Source organism: Diabrotica virgifera, chromosome 10 (genome assembly GCF_917563875.1).
Source record: "Diabrotica virgifera virgifera chromosome 10, PGI_DIABVI_V3a".
NCBI classification, from domain to species: domain Eukaryota; kingdom Metazoa; phylum Arthropoda; class Insecta; order Coleoptera; family Chrysomelidae; genus Diabrotica; species Diabrotica virgifera.
The window spans coordinates 15,439,284-15,456,515 of record NC_065452.1 but is presented as its reverse complement, the minus strand read 5'-3'; the positions used below and the strand labels follow the sequence as shown (position 1 = coordinate 15,456,515).

The 17,232-nt window shown below is 34.5% G+C and overlaps 1 protein-coding gene across 1 annotated transcript in view; it reads left to right on the top strand.

The window, feature by feature from the left end:
- Positions 1 to 17,232, top strand: part of LOC114336529 (cytoplasmic FMR1-interacting protein) — a 145,655-nt gene that overhangs the window by 65,204 nt on the left and 63,219 nt on the right. Inside the window, exons 10-12 of the mRNA XM_050641484.1 lie at positions 4,920 to 5,062; positions 10,475 to 10,648; positions 16,174 to 16,426. Of these exons, the coding sequence (XP_050497441.1) occupies positions 4,920 to 5,062; positions 10,475 to 10,648; positions 16,174 to 16,426 (570 nt within the window). The remainder of the gene's footprint in view (positions 1 to 4,919; positions 5,063 to 10,474; positions 10,649 to 16,173; positions 16,427 to 17,232) is intronic.

The following is a 17,232-nucleotide window of genomic DNA, read 5'->3' as shown; positions in this document are numbered from 1 at the left end:
TGAAAATGTATTTATAATTTACATTTTTGGGTATATTTTGAAAAAGAAGCCACATCTCGATAAAAGGTGATCTGTCAAAAAAAGACTAAGAGGCAAAAAAGTTTTAAAAACACTGTGTTTAACTAATGGTACCACAATAATAGTTTAATTGGAACGTACAAAAACATTTGGGGGGTTTAAAGGAACAAAACCCCCATAAAATTTTTATGTAAATATATTAAAAAAGAAGCCGCATCTCGATAAAAACTGGCTTATCGAAAAAATAGTAAGAGGCAATAAAGTTTTAAAAACGTTGTGTTTAACTAATGGTACCACTGTAATGAATTAATTAGAACGTACACAAAAGTTTGGGGGGGTTTAAGGAACCAAACCCCCATAAAATTTTTATGGGGTGGACAAACTTCACTATAATTTTGTTTTAAGATGTTACTGTCATATGAATGTCACCTATCCATTTTCAATCAAAAATCTCTCGTAGTTTTCGATATATTGAAAAAAATCGATTTTCATTTTGTAACTTCAAAGGGCTGTAACTTTTTTTATGAGCACATTTGTACTAAGGTAAGTTAGGTTCAATCGAACTATTTTTGACCCCAAAATGTGTGGTATAATTTATGACCAATCTTTTCGGGACACCCTGTATATTAATTATAGTTATGGTGTTCAAATATATTATAAAATGGTGTTTTTGTTAATTCGATTATATATAGGACGGTGATATATTATATTAATGATAATTTGTTAGCATGTCCTTCCTCCAAATATATTATGAAATGGTGTTTTTGTTAATTCGATTATATATAGGACGGTGATATATATTAATGATAATTTGTTAGGTGTCCTACCCATATATTTATTTAGATTTTCTACTATTCATCAAGGGAAAAGCAACTGCGCTGCGGAAGGCTACACTTCATAAACAATAACGTAACTATTAACGGTATTTTTAATTTTTGGTATTTCATTTTAAGTATTAAAGTTGGTTTAATATTTAAATAAAAATACGATTAAACTGTTTAAAATATATTTATTACGTTAAAATTATAATAATAGAAGTATAACGTCTTACGTGCGTAACAAGTACACACACTCTTTTTTTATTAGGATGTAATTAAGTAAGTGTTAATCGTTTTTTATGATTGGCGATAAAATTTTGTATGCACCAAGTCGGTAAAGACTCTTTATCGAACTCGTCTGTTATTAGCCTCGCTCGCTAACGCTCGCTCTGCTCATAATATCAGACTCGTTCGATAAAGAGTAACCTTACTGACTTAATACATAAATAACTATTATTATCATTGATTAACAAATAAATACACAATTTATAAAAAAATTCGATAATATATTTTCTTTTTGTTATTTTATTCACTTTGGCGGAACATTAAACACAAGCATTCCTTAACTTTGTCAACAATGAGGTTATTTGTACGTTGTCAAAATTTATCGTAAAATAACATAAACTTATCATAAAATTTCTAACTCCAATATAAAATTAGTTGCGAAAACAACTGTTTGTATATTATAAAAAACTTCAAAATGCAAAAATTCGACAAAATAACAGCAAAAATTCAACAAACTGACAGCCACAAAAGTAAACAAACCAAAACGTCAGAAATTGTACTTAAAATATGTGAAAACATCCCCAATCGTCTTTCTTTGTACCTATCTCTTTTCAATGCACTGAGACTAGATCGTTCATAAAAATAACATGTGTTTTTACTTAATAACAGGCGGCAGCTGGTTTGTCATTAGTTTCATGCGTGGAAGAGAATGATGCTAGATAAAAAGTATGTGTTTTATCTTGCCAGGTATTAATGACTCACGGGTAAAGACTCGTGGACTCAACTGTACCAGCCTTCCTATTCTTTTGCCAGAATGTCTTCTGAGGTGTCCTACCCATTGGAGTCTTCTGGACTTTATTTCTTTTATTATGTTATCGTCTGCATATAGTTCTTCGAGCTCTTTTTTAGTTCTTATCCTACACTAAGCATCAAAATTAACGCACCACCTTAAAAATGGGGCATTTTTGATGTCTCGAATTTTCTAAACCTGTTGTCCGATTTGTGTGATTTTTATAGTATATTATTGACAAATTCTTCAAGAATATCGATGTAATAATATTGTTGCTAAACAGAAGTGTCATTGTATACCGGGTTTTGTTTTTTCCTCAAAGTTTGGAACACCCTGTGGAATATTCTAGCGTATATAAAATATTGAAATTAAAACTCGACTGTAGCCTTAGGCTTTCTTAACATTTTTCTTTTTAATTCATTCGCTTATGTTGGATAATAAAATAGTTAGGTACTTTAACAACTAGCAACGTTCTTCATCAATACAGGGTGTTTCTAAATAAGTCTGACAAGCTTTAAGGGGTAATTCTGCATGAAAAAATAATGACCGTTTGCTTTATAGACATATTTCCGCAAATGCTTTGTTTTTGAGATACGGGGTGTTGCATTTTTCCTTACAAACTGATCCATATACACTCACCGGCACGAAAAACGGGCAGCCCACAAAATGGGTCATTTTTGATGGCTCGTATTTCCTAAACCTGTTGTCCGATTTAAGTGATTTTTTTAATATGTTATAGCCTTGTTCTTTAACAATATCGCTGTAACAATATGGTTGCTAGACAGGTAAATTTTCATTGTATACCGGGTGTACCAATCAAACTGTGTTTTTGAAGTGAAAACTTCTTTAGGGACGTTGTGCACTTTTTGTATAGGGGAAAAAGCATTGAATTCGCGACCGTCATCGCTCATGCTATATATGATGTGTATGTATACATATATTAATTGTGTAGACGTATTTAAATTTAAAATAAATGTAAAACCTATTTTACGATGGGGAAAAATGATTAATTTTTTGAAAAGATGATTGAAATTTTGTACGTTTGTGCCCTTTTTAGATGGGTAAAAAGTATTGAATTAGCGACCGTCATCCCGACCGTCATTGCTTCGACGAAATAAATTTTTGAAGTGGAATCTTCTTTAGGGACGTTGTGCACTGTGCACTTTTTAGATGGATTAGCGACCGTCATCGCCGGCGTCGAGACCGTCATTACTTCGACGAAATAAATTTTTAAAGTGAAAACTTCTTTAGGGACGTTGTGCCCTTTTTAGATGGGGAAAAGTATTTAATTAGCGACCGTCATTGCTTCGACAAAATAATTTTTGAAGTGAAAACTTCTTTAGGGTCTTTGTGCTCTTTTTAGATGGGGAAAAAGTATTAAATTAGCGACCGTCAATGTTCGATGAAATAAATTTTTAAAGTGAAAACTTCTTTAGGGACGTTGTGCCCTTTTTAGATGGGGTAAAAGTATTGAATTAGCGACCGTCATCGCGACCGTCATTGCTTCGACGAAATAATTTTTGAAGTGAAAATTTCTTTAGGGACTTTGTGTCCTTTTTATAAGGGGAAAAGTAATAGATTGGCGACTGTCAATGCTTCGACGAAATAAATTGTTGAAGTGAAAACTACTTTAGGGACGTTTTGCACTCTTTCGATGGAAAAAAAAATATAAAATTAGCTACCATCATTGCTTCGACGAAATAAATTTTTGAAGTGAAAACTTATTTAGGGACGTTGTGCCCTTTTTAGATGGAGAAAAATTATTGAATTAGCGACCGTCATTGCAATAAATTTTTGAAGTGAAAACTTATTTAGGGACGTTGTGCCCTTTTTAGATGGAGAAAAATTATTGAATTAGCGACCGTCATTGCTTCGACGAAATAAATTTTTGAAGCGAAAACTTTTTTAGAGACGTTTTACACTCTAGACGGGGATTTAGATGGGGAAAAAGTGTTGAATTAGCGACCGTCATCGCTTCCGTTGTGCACTTTTTAGATGGGGAAAAAGTATTAAATTAGCGACCGTCATTGCTTCGACAAAATAAATTTTTTAAGTGAAAACTTCTTTAGGGCCGTGTGCCCTTTTTTGATGTGGAAAATGTATTGAGTTTGCGACCGTCACCACTTTGCCGAACTAAATTTCGTACGTATATATATTATGTTTATGTATACATAAATAGCATAGAACTTAAGCAACGCGTATATAATACAGGTATAGCACTTCTTTTTTGGATGGTGAAAAACATTGAGCTCGTAATTTATATACTATAAGAAGTTTTCACTTCTGTCGGCACTCCCATGAGTGCTTTAATTTTTTTTATATAAAAGTTCGGAACACCCTGTGGAATATTCTAGCATTTATAAAATTCTGAAATTAAAACCCAACTATAGCCTCGGATTTTCTGCTTTTCGATTTATTCGCTTATGTGGGATGATAAAAAAGTTAGGTACTTTAACAACTAGCCCTGTACTTCATCAATTCAGGGGGTTTATAAATAAGTGCGACAAACTTTAAAGGGTAATTCTGCATGAAAAAATAATGTTGAATTTTTTCTTACAAATTGACGATTTATTTATTGCTCTAAAACCGGTTGAGATATGCAAATGAAATTTAGTAGGATTTAAGAGGCAGTTATTGCGCATTTTTTGACATACAATTAAGAATTTTATATTCACCATTGGCCTGCATACGGGTCATATTAATCGGTCATATTACCCGTATGCACGCCAATGGTGAATATAAAATTCTTAGTTGTATGTCATAAAATTTGCAATAACTACGTCTTAAAACTTACCAAATTTCATTTGCATGTCTTAACCGGTATTAGAGCAATAAATAAATCGTCAGTTTGTAAGAAAAAATTCAACATCCTGTATCTCAGAAACGAAGCATTTGCGGACATATCGTCACTTCGTCTCCTGAATGCGACAACTCATTAGCGTTATTCTAATGAATGCGACATTCATTAGAAAAAGCGTTAGGAACTTAACTGCACTGACACAGCGCACTAGTCTGGTGAACGCGCCCCTTGTAATGTAATTATACATAAAACTAATTTTTATTTTCAGAAATGTACTGTACGCCACAATCATAATGAAGAGTGTAGCGATTTAATTACAATGGAAAAAAGGATACAGTTTCCTATTGACATGTCAATGCCTTGGATTCTTACAGATCATATTTTAAAAACTAAGGAACCGTCAATGATGGAGTAAGTACATACGGTATGCGGCAAAATAAACAGTACTGAAATTCGTATGCCTCAAATTTGTATGTATCAGACACCGAAACGTACTGAGTGGTTTCCGAACGTCGTTATAACGTATGTGAATGTCGTGATAATGTTAGGTACTTCAGAATGGTTCTCAGTTTTGCAGAAAATTTTTTTATGGCGGAGTACTATTTTCGGTCATACGGAAAAGGTTACGAAAACGGTCCAAGCTTAAAATCAACAATGGTTTCAGCAGGACGGGACAACCTGTTACAATACGTCTCTTCGAATACTGCGCGATCATTTTGGGAGTTGCCACTCACCAGAACTAACGCCACCAGATACGTACATATGGGGAATGCTGAAGGAGTCAAACAGATCCACCGTCTGCCATTTCTGAATTGCGGACTAGAATTAAAGATTTTTTCGTGCCAGAAGCAGTGGCGGATCTAGAAATTTGCCTTGGGAGGGGAAATTTGCCTTAGGGGGAACTTCCAATGAAAAACCAACCAAAAGACATAAAAAGATTAACTCAGATTACATAAAAGACATAAATAATAAATTATAGGCATTAATTTTCCTAACTGGCGTGTTTATTGGGTTGAATTTGTCTTTATGTGGTTTCGGTTTCATGTCAGCTACTATATTTTTATGTTTGAACAATTTTTTTCTTTAATTTTGGACCATGGTAGGTGGGAAATTTCCTCATTTTTCCTCCCCGTAGATCCGCCATTGGCCAGAGGGCATCTTTAGCATCTGTTTTATCAGGAATGTGCGTCGTCGTGAATAATGTTTGCAATGCTTTATCATGTATACTAGATATATAAATACAGTAGAACCTCCGTTATCCGGGGTAATGACGGGTTTGGGGGTGCACGGATAATCGAAAACACCGGATAATGGAAATACATTATTTTATTGATTTAATGTGATAGATAAGAAGGATAATTAAAAAAATGTATCCGAAAAATCACTTTTATTAAAAAACAAACGTTTTTTCACATATGTGTATATTAAATTATGGTATGTATGTATATTGTATAAAACAGTTAAAAAAATAAATACATAAATAAAAAATACCATAAAAAATATGCTTTTTGTCACCCCGGATAATGGGGGTCCTACTGTACTCATAAACATTTCAATATTCATTTCAGTACTGTTTATTTTGCCGCATACATAAATTACGTATAATTTAACTAATGTTATACACATTCAGAACTTAGCAAATCTCTTCAACAGCATTTATAAAAGACGCATCCAAATGCATTGTAGTAAGATTAATTACTCTTAAGTATGCATTATCTCATAATATAAGTTTTTAATACTCAAATATTAATAACCTGAGTTAAACTGAGAAGCGTACAGGCAAATATGTATACAGTGATGAGCGCGCTAATAACCGGCAAAATAACGCAAAAGATGGAAAACATAATACGTTGTGATATAAAATGAGATGAAACTAGTAGAGGTGGGAAATTATCGGTATAAACCTAGAGATTTGCGTTACATTACGTTATTTCCCACCTTCAGACATTAGCTCTAGTTTACTTCAATGCTTCAGTCATAATGTTATACGTATGACAATATTTAGTAAAATATTTTAGTTTAGTTATTTTTATTATTACATAGTTTGATTTATAATTAAAATGGGTACTAATTAATGTTTTTTTCTATTAGCATCTGTCTTAATTTATTCGACCATTTGTTCTAACATTTTTTTTTATTAACATCCAAGTTTTTTTACAATCTGTTTTACAATTAAAACAATAAGTAAAATTGTTTGTCTTTACAATGGCAGAGCGATGTAAGGTCCAGTGACCAAAGCATCACGACACACACACATTACCTTGTTTACCGGTGAGATGCGCACATACACTGATACGCGAGCACGAAAACTAAAACTAAAACTGGCACAGAACACAATGGCTGGACGCTGTTGAAGGCGTAGCTTCCTCTGCTGTAGGCTCTGTCAGGATCGGTTAGGTAGGTCCAAGGGATCATATCGCTTCAATCTCTTCGCTTGTTGGTTGTTGAGAAGATTGTGTGCCAGGGTGTTTGGATGTACCCTTCTGAACAATATCAAAATAGGTTGTTCTAACATGAGAAATTAAAACAAAATGTTTTTGATCTCATAGCTATAATTATGACTGAAGCCAACTAGTTCTTAGGCTAATGTATAAAGGTAGGAAATATCGTAATGTAATGTAAATTTATAGGTTTATACCGATAATTTCCCACCTCTACAAGTTTCATGTCTTTTTATATCACAACGTATTATGTTTTCCATCTTTTGCGTTATTTCTCTTTTGTGTATTTTGCCAGTGTTGACTTACGGAGTGGAAACGTTCACCATGACAACGAGAACAGTACAAAAGATTCATGTGGCTCAAAGTGCGATGGAGCATGCTATGTTGGCCGCTTTACTGCGAGGCAAGATCCCAAACCGCCAGCTACGACGAAGATCAGGAATGGCTGATGTAGAGAGAATCATCATCATCCTCCTCCTCCAGCCCTTTGCGTCCACTGCTGGACATAGGCCTCCCTCTTTTTTCTCCATTGTGCTCTATTTTGAGCACTTTCCATCCAATTTCTTGGCATTTTCTTGAGATCGTCAGTGCAACGAGTAGGTGGTCTTCCTCTACTTCTTTTGTCTAATCTCGGCCTCTACTCAAGTAATCTCTTCGTCCACCTCCCATCACTGATTCGGGCGACGTGTCTGGCCCAGTTCCATTTCAGGGTGGCAATACGGGAAATTACATCGGTAACTCCTGTTCTTCGTCTTAATAGCCCGATCAATGAACAATCTGACCCCAAAAAAAAATAAAGGAAGGATGAAAATTTGGGAATAGGTACTTGAAATTGTCTATTATTATATAAGAAAAAGTTTACAATTCTACATCCCCTCCATTTTACAAAAATGGAGGGGATACCCCCTCTCGAAGATGAAAAAAATACATTCAAAATAAGACCGGAATTGGATAAAATGACTGATTCTAAACAAGTTTTCTTCTATAGAGTTTTTTCACTAAGTCAATACTTTTCGAGTTATTTGCGAGTGAATATGTTCATGTTTAACAAAATAAAACATGTTTTTGGACGGTTTTTTGGAGATAACTCAAAAAGTAAGTATTTTAGCGAAAAAATATTCTTAGCAAAAATATAGCCCATAAAAAAGTTGAAAAAAATGGTGTATACATGAGGTCTGTAGACCCAGTAGAAGCAGAGTTGCAGCTAATGAAAAGTAGGTTATTCTTCGTCAAATTACATATCGAATATTTCAGTGTGAAATAACCCAAAAACGGAGCGCTTTTAGGGGAAAATTCATTTTAACTTTTTTAAAGTGTTTAAATAAAGGTTTATTTTTGTTTTTTAAACAAACTTGTAATATTAAAAGTAAGTGAATTACGCACAAAATATTGTTGGGCCCTTTTATTTTTTGGTAAAAAATTCGCGAAAATCGCCCCCTAATTAACATCACATATACATTTTAACATTACCACTTCACAAGTTACTTTGTCTATGTATTATTTATATGATCTGTAAGTTTCATCGGTTCAAAGTGCTTCGTTTTGAAAAAGCTGTAGTTAAAATGGCTTGAACGAGTAACTAATCACGAGTTTAGGCAAATTTTGAACAGCAATAGCATTACCAATTTTTGTCTAACAAGAAAACAAAAAATCAAAAATATTCAGAAAAGCAAAACGTACATTTTATTACTCTTTGAGGTTTTTGGTATTCCTAATTGTTTTTAAGTTAATTCCATAAACAATTACGATTTTTTTCAAAACTAAAGAAAATATTTTATTTTAAACCTAATTTTTTTCAAAACTGAGCACTTTGAACCAATGAAACTTATAGATAATATAAACAATACATAAGTAAAGTAACTTGTAAAGCGGTAACGATTAATTTTATTTGTGAAGCTAATTAAGGGGTGATTTTCGCCATTTTTTTACCAAAGAATAAAAGGGACCAACAATATTTTGAGCGTAACTCACTTACTTTTAATGTTAGAAGTTTTTTGTAAACAAAAATAAACCTTTTTTTAAACACTTTAAAAAAGTTGTAATGAATTTTCCCCAAGTGCTCCGTTTTTTGGTTATTTCACATTGAAATATTTGATTTGGAATTTGACGAAGAAGAACCTACATTTTATTAGCTGCAACTCTGCTTCTACTGGGTCTGCAGACCTCACGCATACACCATTTTTTTCAATTTTTTATAAGCTATATTTTTACTAAGAATATTTTTTCGCTAAAATACTTCCGTCCAAAAACTTTTTTTGGTTAATAATGAACACATTCACTCGGAAATAACTCTAAAAGTATTGACTTAGTAAAAAAACTTTATAGAACAAAAGTTACTTAGAATTAGTCATTTTATCCAATTCCGGACTTATTTTGAACGTATATTTTTTCACCCCCGAGAAAAAATTTTTCACCCCGTATTTTCCAATTTTTTTAAAATGGAGGGGATGTAGAGTTGTAAACTTTTTCTTATGTAATAAAAGACAATTTCAACTACCTATTCCCAAATTTTCATCCTTCCTTTATTTTTTTGGAGGTTTTCGTAAAATTTTGCGTGCCCTGATTGGGCTATAAGTCTTCATTTCTAACTCGGTCACGAAGCGATATACTCAGCATTGACCTTTTCATTTTCCTCTGAGCTATTTGCAGCATTTTAGAAGTTGTAGCTGTCAATGTCAAAGTTTCGGCACCATAAGTCATCACAGGCGTAGAGAGAATAGTAACACTAAAATGGAAATGGGCTGGTCACGTGTCTCGAATAACAGATAACAGATGGACAAAGCGGATACTGGAGTGGAGACCAAAATATGTTGTCTACCGAAGCAGAGGTCGTCCACCAACACGTTGGACTGATGATCTAAAACGTTGTCATCGGAATTCGATGCAAAAGGCACAAGATCGAAAAAGATGTAAAAGTTATGGGGGAGATATATGTCCAGGAGTGGACAAGCGAAGATTGAATGATGAAGTTCAAGTTATCCAAGTAGTTGAAGCACTGCTACTTTTTGAGATTTTCAAAATACATTTAATAATTATACACACTCAACTGGCGGTGTTAGAAATGGTCGACAATTTGGAATAAAAATTATTTGCAAAGCTGGTAATCAAAATTTAATACCTTATCTAATGCAATAAACTTGGAAAGCTTGTATTGCTTGGTTACAGATATACTGGCTGCCACATCTTCATAATATGGTATTATCATTAGATTACCTGTTACCAAAATACTAAGAAATTTAGTCATGCCATTACTCATTATTATAATAAAATCCGTGGTTACAAATGAATTTGAGTTTGATGCATTTTACATAATCTTTTGTACGAATATGGAAAATCCAAAATATTTCTATATTTTTGCCTAACTCATTCTGATATATTTTAGGTATGTTTTGTATCCCCTGGATTTATACAATGATAGTGCTTTGTATGCTTTAACAATCTTTAGAAAACAGTTTTTATACGATGAAGTGGAGGCTGAAGTAAATTTGTGCTTCGACCAGTTTGTTTTTAAGCTCAGTGAACAGATTTTTGCTTATTATAAACAATTAGCTGCAAGGTAAGTTCTTATATGCACTTTATAATGTATGTAATATATGTTGTTTTTCTTTCATTGAGGAACTTCTTAACTTAACGTCCCTTTTAATTTCTCTGAATTATGCCTTTATTTATCTTCTTCTTCTTCTCCGGCACTACAGCCCAAATTGAGCCTTGGCCTCCTTTATTTTTTGCCTCCACCCTTGCTTGTCTGTGGCTGTTCTTCTCCATACACGGACTCCTAAAAAGGCTTGTGCGTCGCTGTTTACTGTGTCTTCCCAGCGCTTTCTTGGCTTTCCAACCGGTCTGCTTCCCTGCATTCTAACGTTCATTGCTCTTTTGGTAGCCTATCCTCTCCCATTCTTATCACATGTCCGGCCCATTGCAATCTTTGTATTCTAATGAAGTATGACAGGGGTGTTTCCTTATAAAGTTGGTAAAGCTCGTTGTTGTATCAACTTCTGAAGATTCCGTTTTCCCTCACAGGTCCTAGTATTCTCCTCGGTACTTTCCTTTCGAATGTGTCGAGTTTGTTTTTGGATGTTTCTTTCAGGACCCATGCTTCACTGCCATAGCATGCTATTGGTCGAATTAAGGTTTTATAAAGTCTCTCTTTGTATTTCGGTGGACACTTTTAGACCGAAATATATGGGATAGGGCACGATAAGCTCTGTTTGCCTGAGTTATTCTCTTTCGTATTTCTCCATCTTCTGATCGTCGGCACATATTTCTACTCCCAGGTATGTAAACTTTCCAACCGTTTCAATGTCATCTTCATGTACACACACCTAAACTTATATGAAATCACCATGTATGTATTTCAAAGTAATATTTATTTCATTTGAAAAAACTTGTTATTGTTGCGAAGAATAAAGGTTTTTATTGAAAATAAACAAATATATAAGACAATCGGATAGTACAGCTCGGTACGGTATAGGTTATTTGCTTGAGTTGCAAATTGAACGAAAATAAATAAACTAACTTTTGCGTCCAAAAACGAAAATATGCCTCATGTGGGGTTATAGAACTTACAACGAGGAAAGATTATTGGTCTTGTGGAGAACGTAATGTTCTCAGAGGGACATAGCTGTAGAGCTAGGCGTAATACAGGGCATTCTGTCCAAAACCTATGCTAGGTAACAGGAACTAGGAAAGCTTAAAAATAAAGTCGCCAAAAAGTAATAACGGCTCGCCACGATCGTTTAATTGTCCAATCAGCTGGAAAACACCCAACCATTTCTCACCCGCAGCTCCAAAGGCAGCTTTTGGAAACTATAGGGCTAACTTTTTTGGTTGAAACGATAAGAAGAAGAGTTCGTACCAAGAAGTATACAGCAGGAGACAGTTATGGGTTCCCGAGTTATCCAGGCAGCACAAGATTCACAAGGTTGTCACCACCAAAACTGGAACATTGGGAATTGACAAAATGTGCTATTTTCAAAAAAAGTCAGGATTTTGTGTAAAATCAGATGACCCACGAAATCGTGTACTTAGAGGTAGAGGAAGACAAGCAAAAACGAAAACTGTCAGATCTGTTAACAAATATACAAGGGGAAGTGTAATGTTCTGGAGAGGAATTGTGATCCGTAAAAAAACTCCTTTAATTTTCATCCAATCAACTTTAACTGCTCACAGGTATGTTGATAACCTGTAGTCAGGCTCTGGAGAGGTGCAACAGGAGAAAATTTATTTTTATTGCATGATAATGGACCTCTGCATACCATTAGAGTGACTACAGATATCATTGAAGCAGAAGGTATCCCTTGTTTGGAGTGGCCTGCTTGCTCACCCGAGCTTAATCTTATAGAGTATTTGTGGGATATGCATAAAAGAAAAATTAGAGCTCGCCGGGAAAATCCACAAAATACCGCACGGCTAGTACAAGCTGCTCTTAAAGGATGGAGCAACCTACCACAACAAAATGTTGATAATTTGATTAGGAGCGTGCCCACGCAAACTGAAGCTTGCATAAGGGCTAGAGGCTGACTACCACACTGACTACCACAAAATACAAAAAAATAAATAAAAACAATTTAAACATTCGTTTTACATTGAAATTTTGTATGCTATTGACTTTAAAACAACTAGTTTCAATTTGTTGTTTAAATACTTTATTGTTTTATTTAATTGTTATGTATTTATTATTAAATTGCATTAAAATAAATATTGTTTGACTTTGTGTGTTCGTTTTTATTAAATACGCACGAAATAGTAAGAAATATAAGATGATTCCATATAAGTTTGGGTGTGTGTATAATGTTTTGTGAGGGAACTATATTTCTTCTCGTCTGTATCATTATTTTTGTTTTTTCTGTGTTAATTTCCAGAGCTAGCCTTTTTGTTTGCGTTTTTAACTCTGCGTATGTTTCCTGTACTCCTGTTGATGTTCTACTCATATTATTAATATCATCGGCCTAAGCGGCTAGTTGAACCGTTCGGTTGGTCAGTAGGTTTCCTCGTCCAGTTTGCATTTGCCTAACCGCATACTCCAGTGCCAGGTTAATGTTGGGGCCAGTCCATCTCCCTGCTTCAGTCCCTGCGAAATTTTGAAAAAGTCTGTCCGGTGGTTTTCTATTCGTTCACATGCCTGAGTTTCATTCATCATTGTGACTTTGATGAGTCTAATTAGCTGTGTGGTATTGAAAATTCAGCCAATATATAGTATAGTTTGTTCCTTTTGACTGAGTCATATGCCTGTACACGTTGTGAACATCAATGTCGTGTTCCCATGATTTGCTCAAGATCTGCTTGACTAAATATTTGATCCAGTGTCGATCTTTTCCGTCGGAAGCCCGTCTGATACTCTCCAATAATATTTTCTGCTAGTGGTGGGAGCCGCTGGTTTATAATATACGTGAGGACTTTATATGCTGTACATAGTAGAGAAATTCCACGGTAGTTTTTGCACTGGAGTTTGTCTTCTTTTTTATAGATCGGGCATACTATACTTTCTTTTCTTTATTAATACTTTAATCCCATTCAAAAATTCGTGTGATCTTTACCTAGATAAATTGACGTGTTGTGGAATGCGTATCGTAGATTCCCCATGTCTATTCATTTATCGCCCGTTTTCCTTGTAAATTGTAGAAGTATCGGGTACATGTACTTACTTTCCGTGTCCGGAACACCAACAACTTTAAATTCTGTATTTCCAATGGTTGGCCACATAGATGGCCCTGTCATGTGCTATAATTAAGTCTTCTTCTGTGCAGGTCTTTCTCATCTCTGTACATGATAGTAGATGTCGGCTGGTTTGAACCGCGCCACAGTCGTAGGTATCGTCCTCCTGGTATCCCCATTTTTTCAGGTTACTAGCACAACGTGAAACGCCGGTTCTTAGTCTGTTTAGAGCTTTCCAAGTCGGATACGGTAAATTGTGTCCAGCAGCCATTTCCTCTGAGGGAGAAAAATGTGTTGCGGTAGCTGACGCTTACCATTGGTGTATTCGGCGCGTCTCTGGCGCTTCGGAGATGGATCTTGATGTTTTCAGGAAGCTTTTCCGAAATCTTAATCTGCTTGGCTGAGTTTGGTGGTCATATAAGGGGTGTCTTCGGTCCGTCTCCTGCTTTTTTCGTTCTACCTCTGACGTGACCTTCCTCCTGATAGGTGGTGGAGCAATCCCAGCTATGGGGTATACCTTTTCGATAGGTGTCGGTTTCAGGTTTCATTTAGAGCCACGTCGACGTTCTTTGCATGAGCAGAGTTTGCCCATACTCATGCTAGAAACTCCGCGGCCGAAAAACATAATGCTAAAGCAGAAGTGCGGAGAGTGTGTGGTTGTGCTTCCCATTTTGTATTAGTTAGCTTGCGGATGATATTATTTCTGGCACTTACTTTCTTCTTGACATCTTGACAGTGGTATCGGTAAGACAGAGTTCTATCCAGACGGACGCCAAGGCGTCTCGTGTTCCAGCATCTGACCACGCCATTCCACCTCCAGCGGCCTTCGGGCATGCTTGATTCTAAGGTGGAAAGCGGGTACAGGTGAAAATCAGAATTTGTTTCCAACTTAAGAAATCTTTTAGATTTCTCGTTGCTTTTAGTAGATGTCGCTATTGCGTCCATTTGCAAATTATTTCTTATTAATTTGCTTACATGACAGTTGAATTTGGTTTCGATTCAGAATACACCACGAGCTGTTCTCAAGAAACCAAGAGGGTGAAACATACGTAAGGGTGATTCCAGTTTAAATCACTCAATTTTGGAGCAAAAAAAAATTTGGTTCTCCGATTTGTCTGAAATTGGTGTATAGCTTCTGTAGAACGTAAAAATAAGATATTTAAGGTCAAAAAATCTTCTTCTTCTTTTTTTTCTCAAAATGTTATTTTATGCCATTTTACAGTGATTTGGTGTTTATTTAAACAAATTTGCATTTTCTATCGTAAAGTATCATTGGAAAACATAATACTTTAATAGAAGGGACTCAAAAATGTCATTATATGGCATTATAACAAGTTACTTTGATTCAAAACAAGTTTTTGATCAAATTTTATAATGTAGAAAACGTTAAAATACCGTTTTTTACATTTTTCTTCATTCCCAAAATACATCATAATCGATTTGACTAAAAAATTTGCCCACAGATAAGCCAAAACATAGGACTAAGTGGTGAGAAGGATTTGAATTATATTACAATACCAAAAAAGTTACAAGCAATATCATAGTTAAAAATATAGGGGTCTACTCGTAAGTACAATTAACTCGAAATTGTAATAATTGTAAATACGAATTATTTGGAACAATTTCAGTACCTACCATTTTTGTCGAAAAGTTAAAAATGGCGGAGATATTGAGCAAAACGGGTTCTCCTTTAAAATCAAGATGGCGGCCAACGTAACGGAGGAATTCATTCGTGATTTTAAATTTAGGCTACTATTGACTCCCCGAAAGATTAGAAAAATAAAATTTTGGGCAGCTCGGCATGCAAGGTCAAATGCTATCACGACTGGACTAATATACTTTTGAGTCTGATATTACTGCATGTAACTTTTTTGGTATTGCAATATAATTAAAATCCTTCTAACCACTTAAAGTCTTATATTTTGGCTATCTGTGGGCAAATTTTCAGCCAAATGAATGATGATGTATTTTGGGAATGGAGGAAAATGTAAAAACGGTATTTTAGCGTTTTCTACACTATAAAATTTGATCAAAAACTTGTTTTGAATCAAAATAACTTGTTATAATGCCATATAATGACGTTTTTGAGTCCCTTCTATTAAAATATTATATTTTTCATTGATACTTTACGATAGAAAATGCAAATTTGTTTAAATAAACACCAAATCACCGTAAAATCGCATAAAATAACATTTTGAGGAAAAAAGAAGAACAAGATTTTTTGATCTTAAATATCTTATTTTTACGTCCCGCAGAAGCTATACACCAAGTTTCAGAAAAATCGGAGATCCAAAAGTTTTTGCCTGAGTGATTTGACATGGAATGTACCGTAAACAGATGGTGGTGGTTTCTGAAACGAAATTAAATCATTTCATATAAATCTTTACTTCATTTCATTCATGTTATTATATTTTTATTTTATTTTAGCATATTTCTTGATAAACGATTTCGTGTCGAGTGTTCCGCAGTTGGAGCTTATTTACTTCCTTATCCCAGAGCCAATCGGTACGAAACACTTCTTAAACAAAGACATGTGCAATTATTAGGTAGGTCCATCGACTTAAATAAGCTGATTACACAGCGAATCAATGCCGATATGCAGAAATCTTTAGACTTGGCAATAAGTAAATTTGAAGGTGGTGATATTACAGGAGTCATAGAACTAGATGGATTGCTACAGGTATTGTATATAGTTTTTTAACAGGCTTTAAGTCAATATTGTTCTGAATATTTTTAGTATTATAGGAAGTGGTTGAATTGTCCAATATATGAATTTTACGAAATAAAAGGCAGATATCGAGCACTGAGTTTTATACGGTTCTACCTACATACGAGGCATCATAATCGTCACATCTTAATTTATATATACCACTCTTATCCAAGGTATTCATCCTGTCTTTGGTGTTAATTAGAAAGTAGCCTAAAGTATTATGTAACTTGACAGATATCTTGATGTTGTCAATTGTGGAAGTAAGAACCTCGCAAAATGGACACAAGTCCGGTTTTATTTTTTTCTGGTATATTAAGGGGTGCTTATTATGAGACTAACTTTTTCTTAAAATATTTCGCCCCGGAACCTCCCTTTTCATCCCTTTAAAGGGGGTAATTTGTGGTTTTTGCAAAACGTAGCCTTTCCTGTACGTTTTACAAAAAATTTACTTAATAGTAAAATGAAGAGGACGATATTTCCTACTATTTATTTCCCGTCAGCATATGTCTATCACACACCGTTTAGGGGTGGGTGGCGCCCCAAAGTTGACAAATTTTTAAAAAAGATGTTTTAAAAATAAATTATTTTTCCTTAACTGTAATGAAAATTAAGAAGAAACCCTGCGGCAATTAATCACAAATAAGTGACTGATTTTTTGGTATAGGTTTCATTTAAGGGCAATTTTTTAATTACAGGGTGATACATTTTAAAAAACCCCTTTTTATACCACCCGAACCGCCTATGCTAGAGTAAAAAAACTTTCAGCGATTATCCAT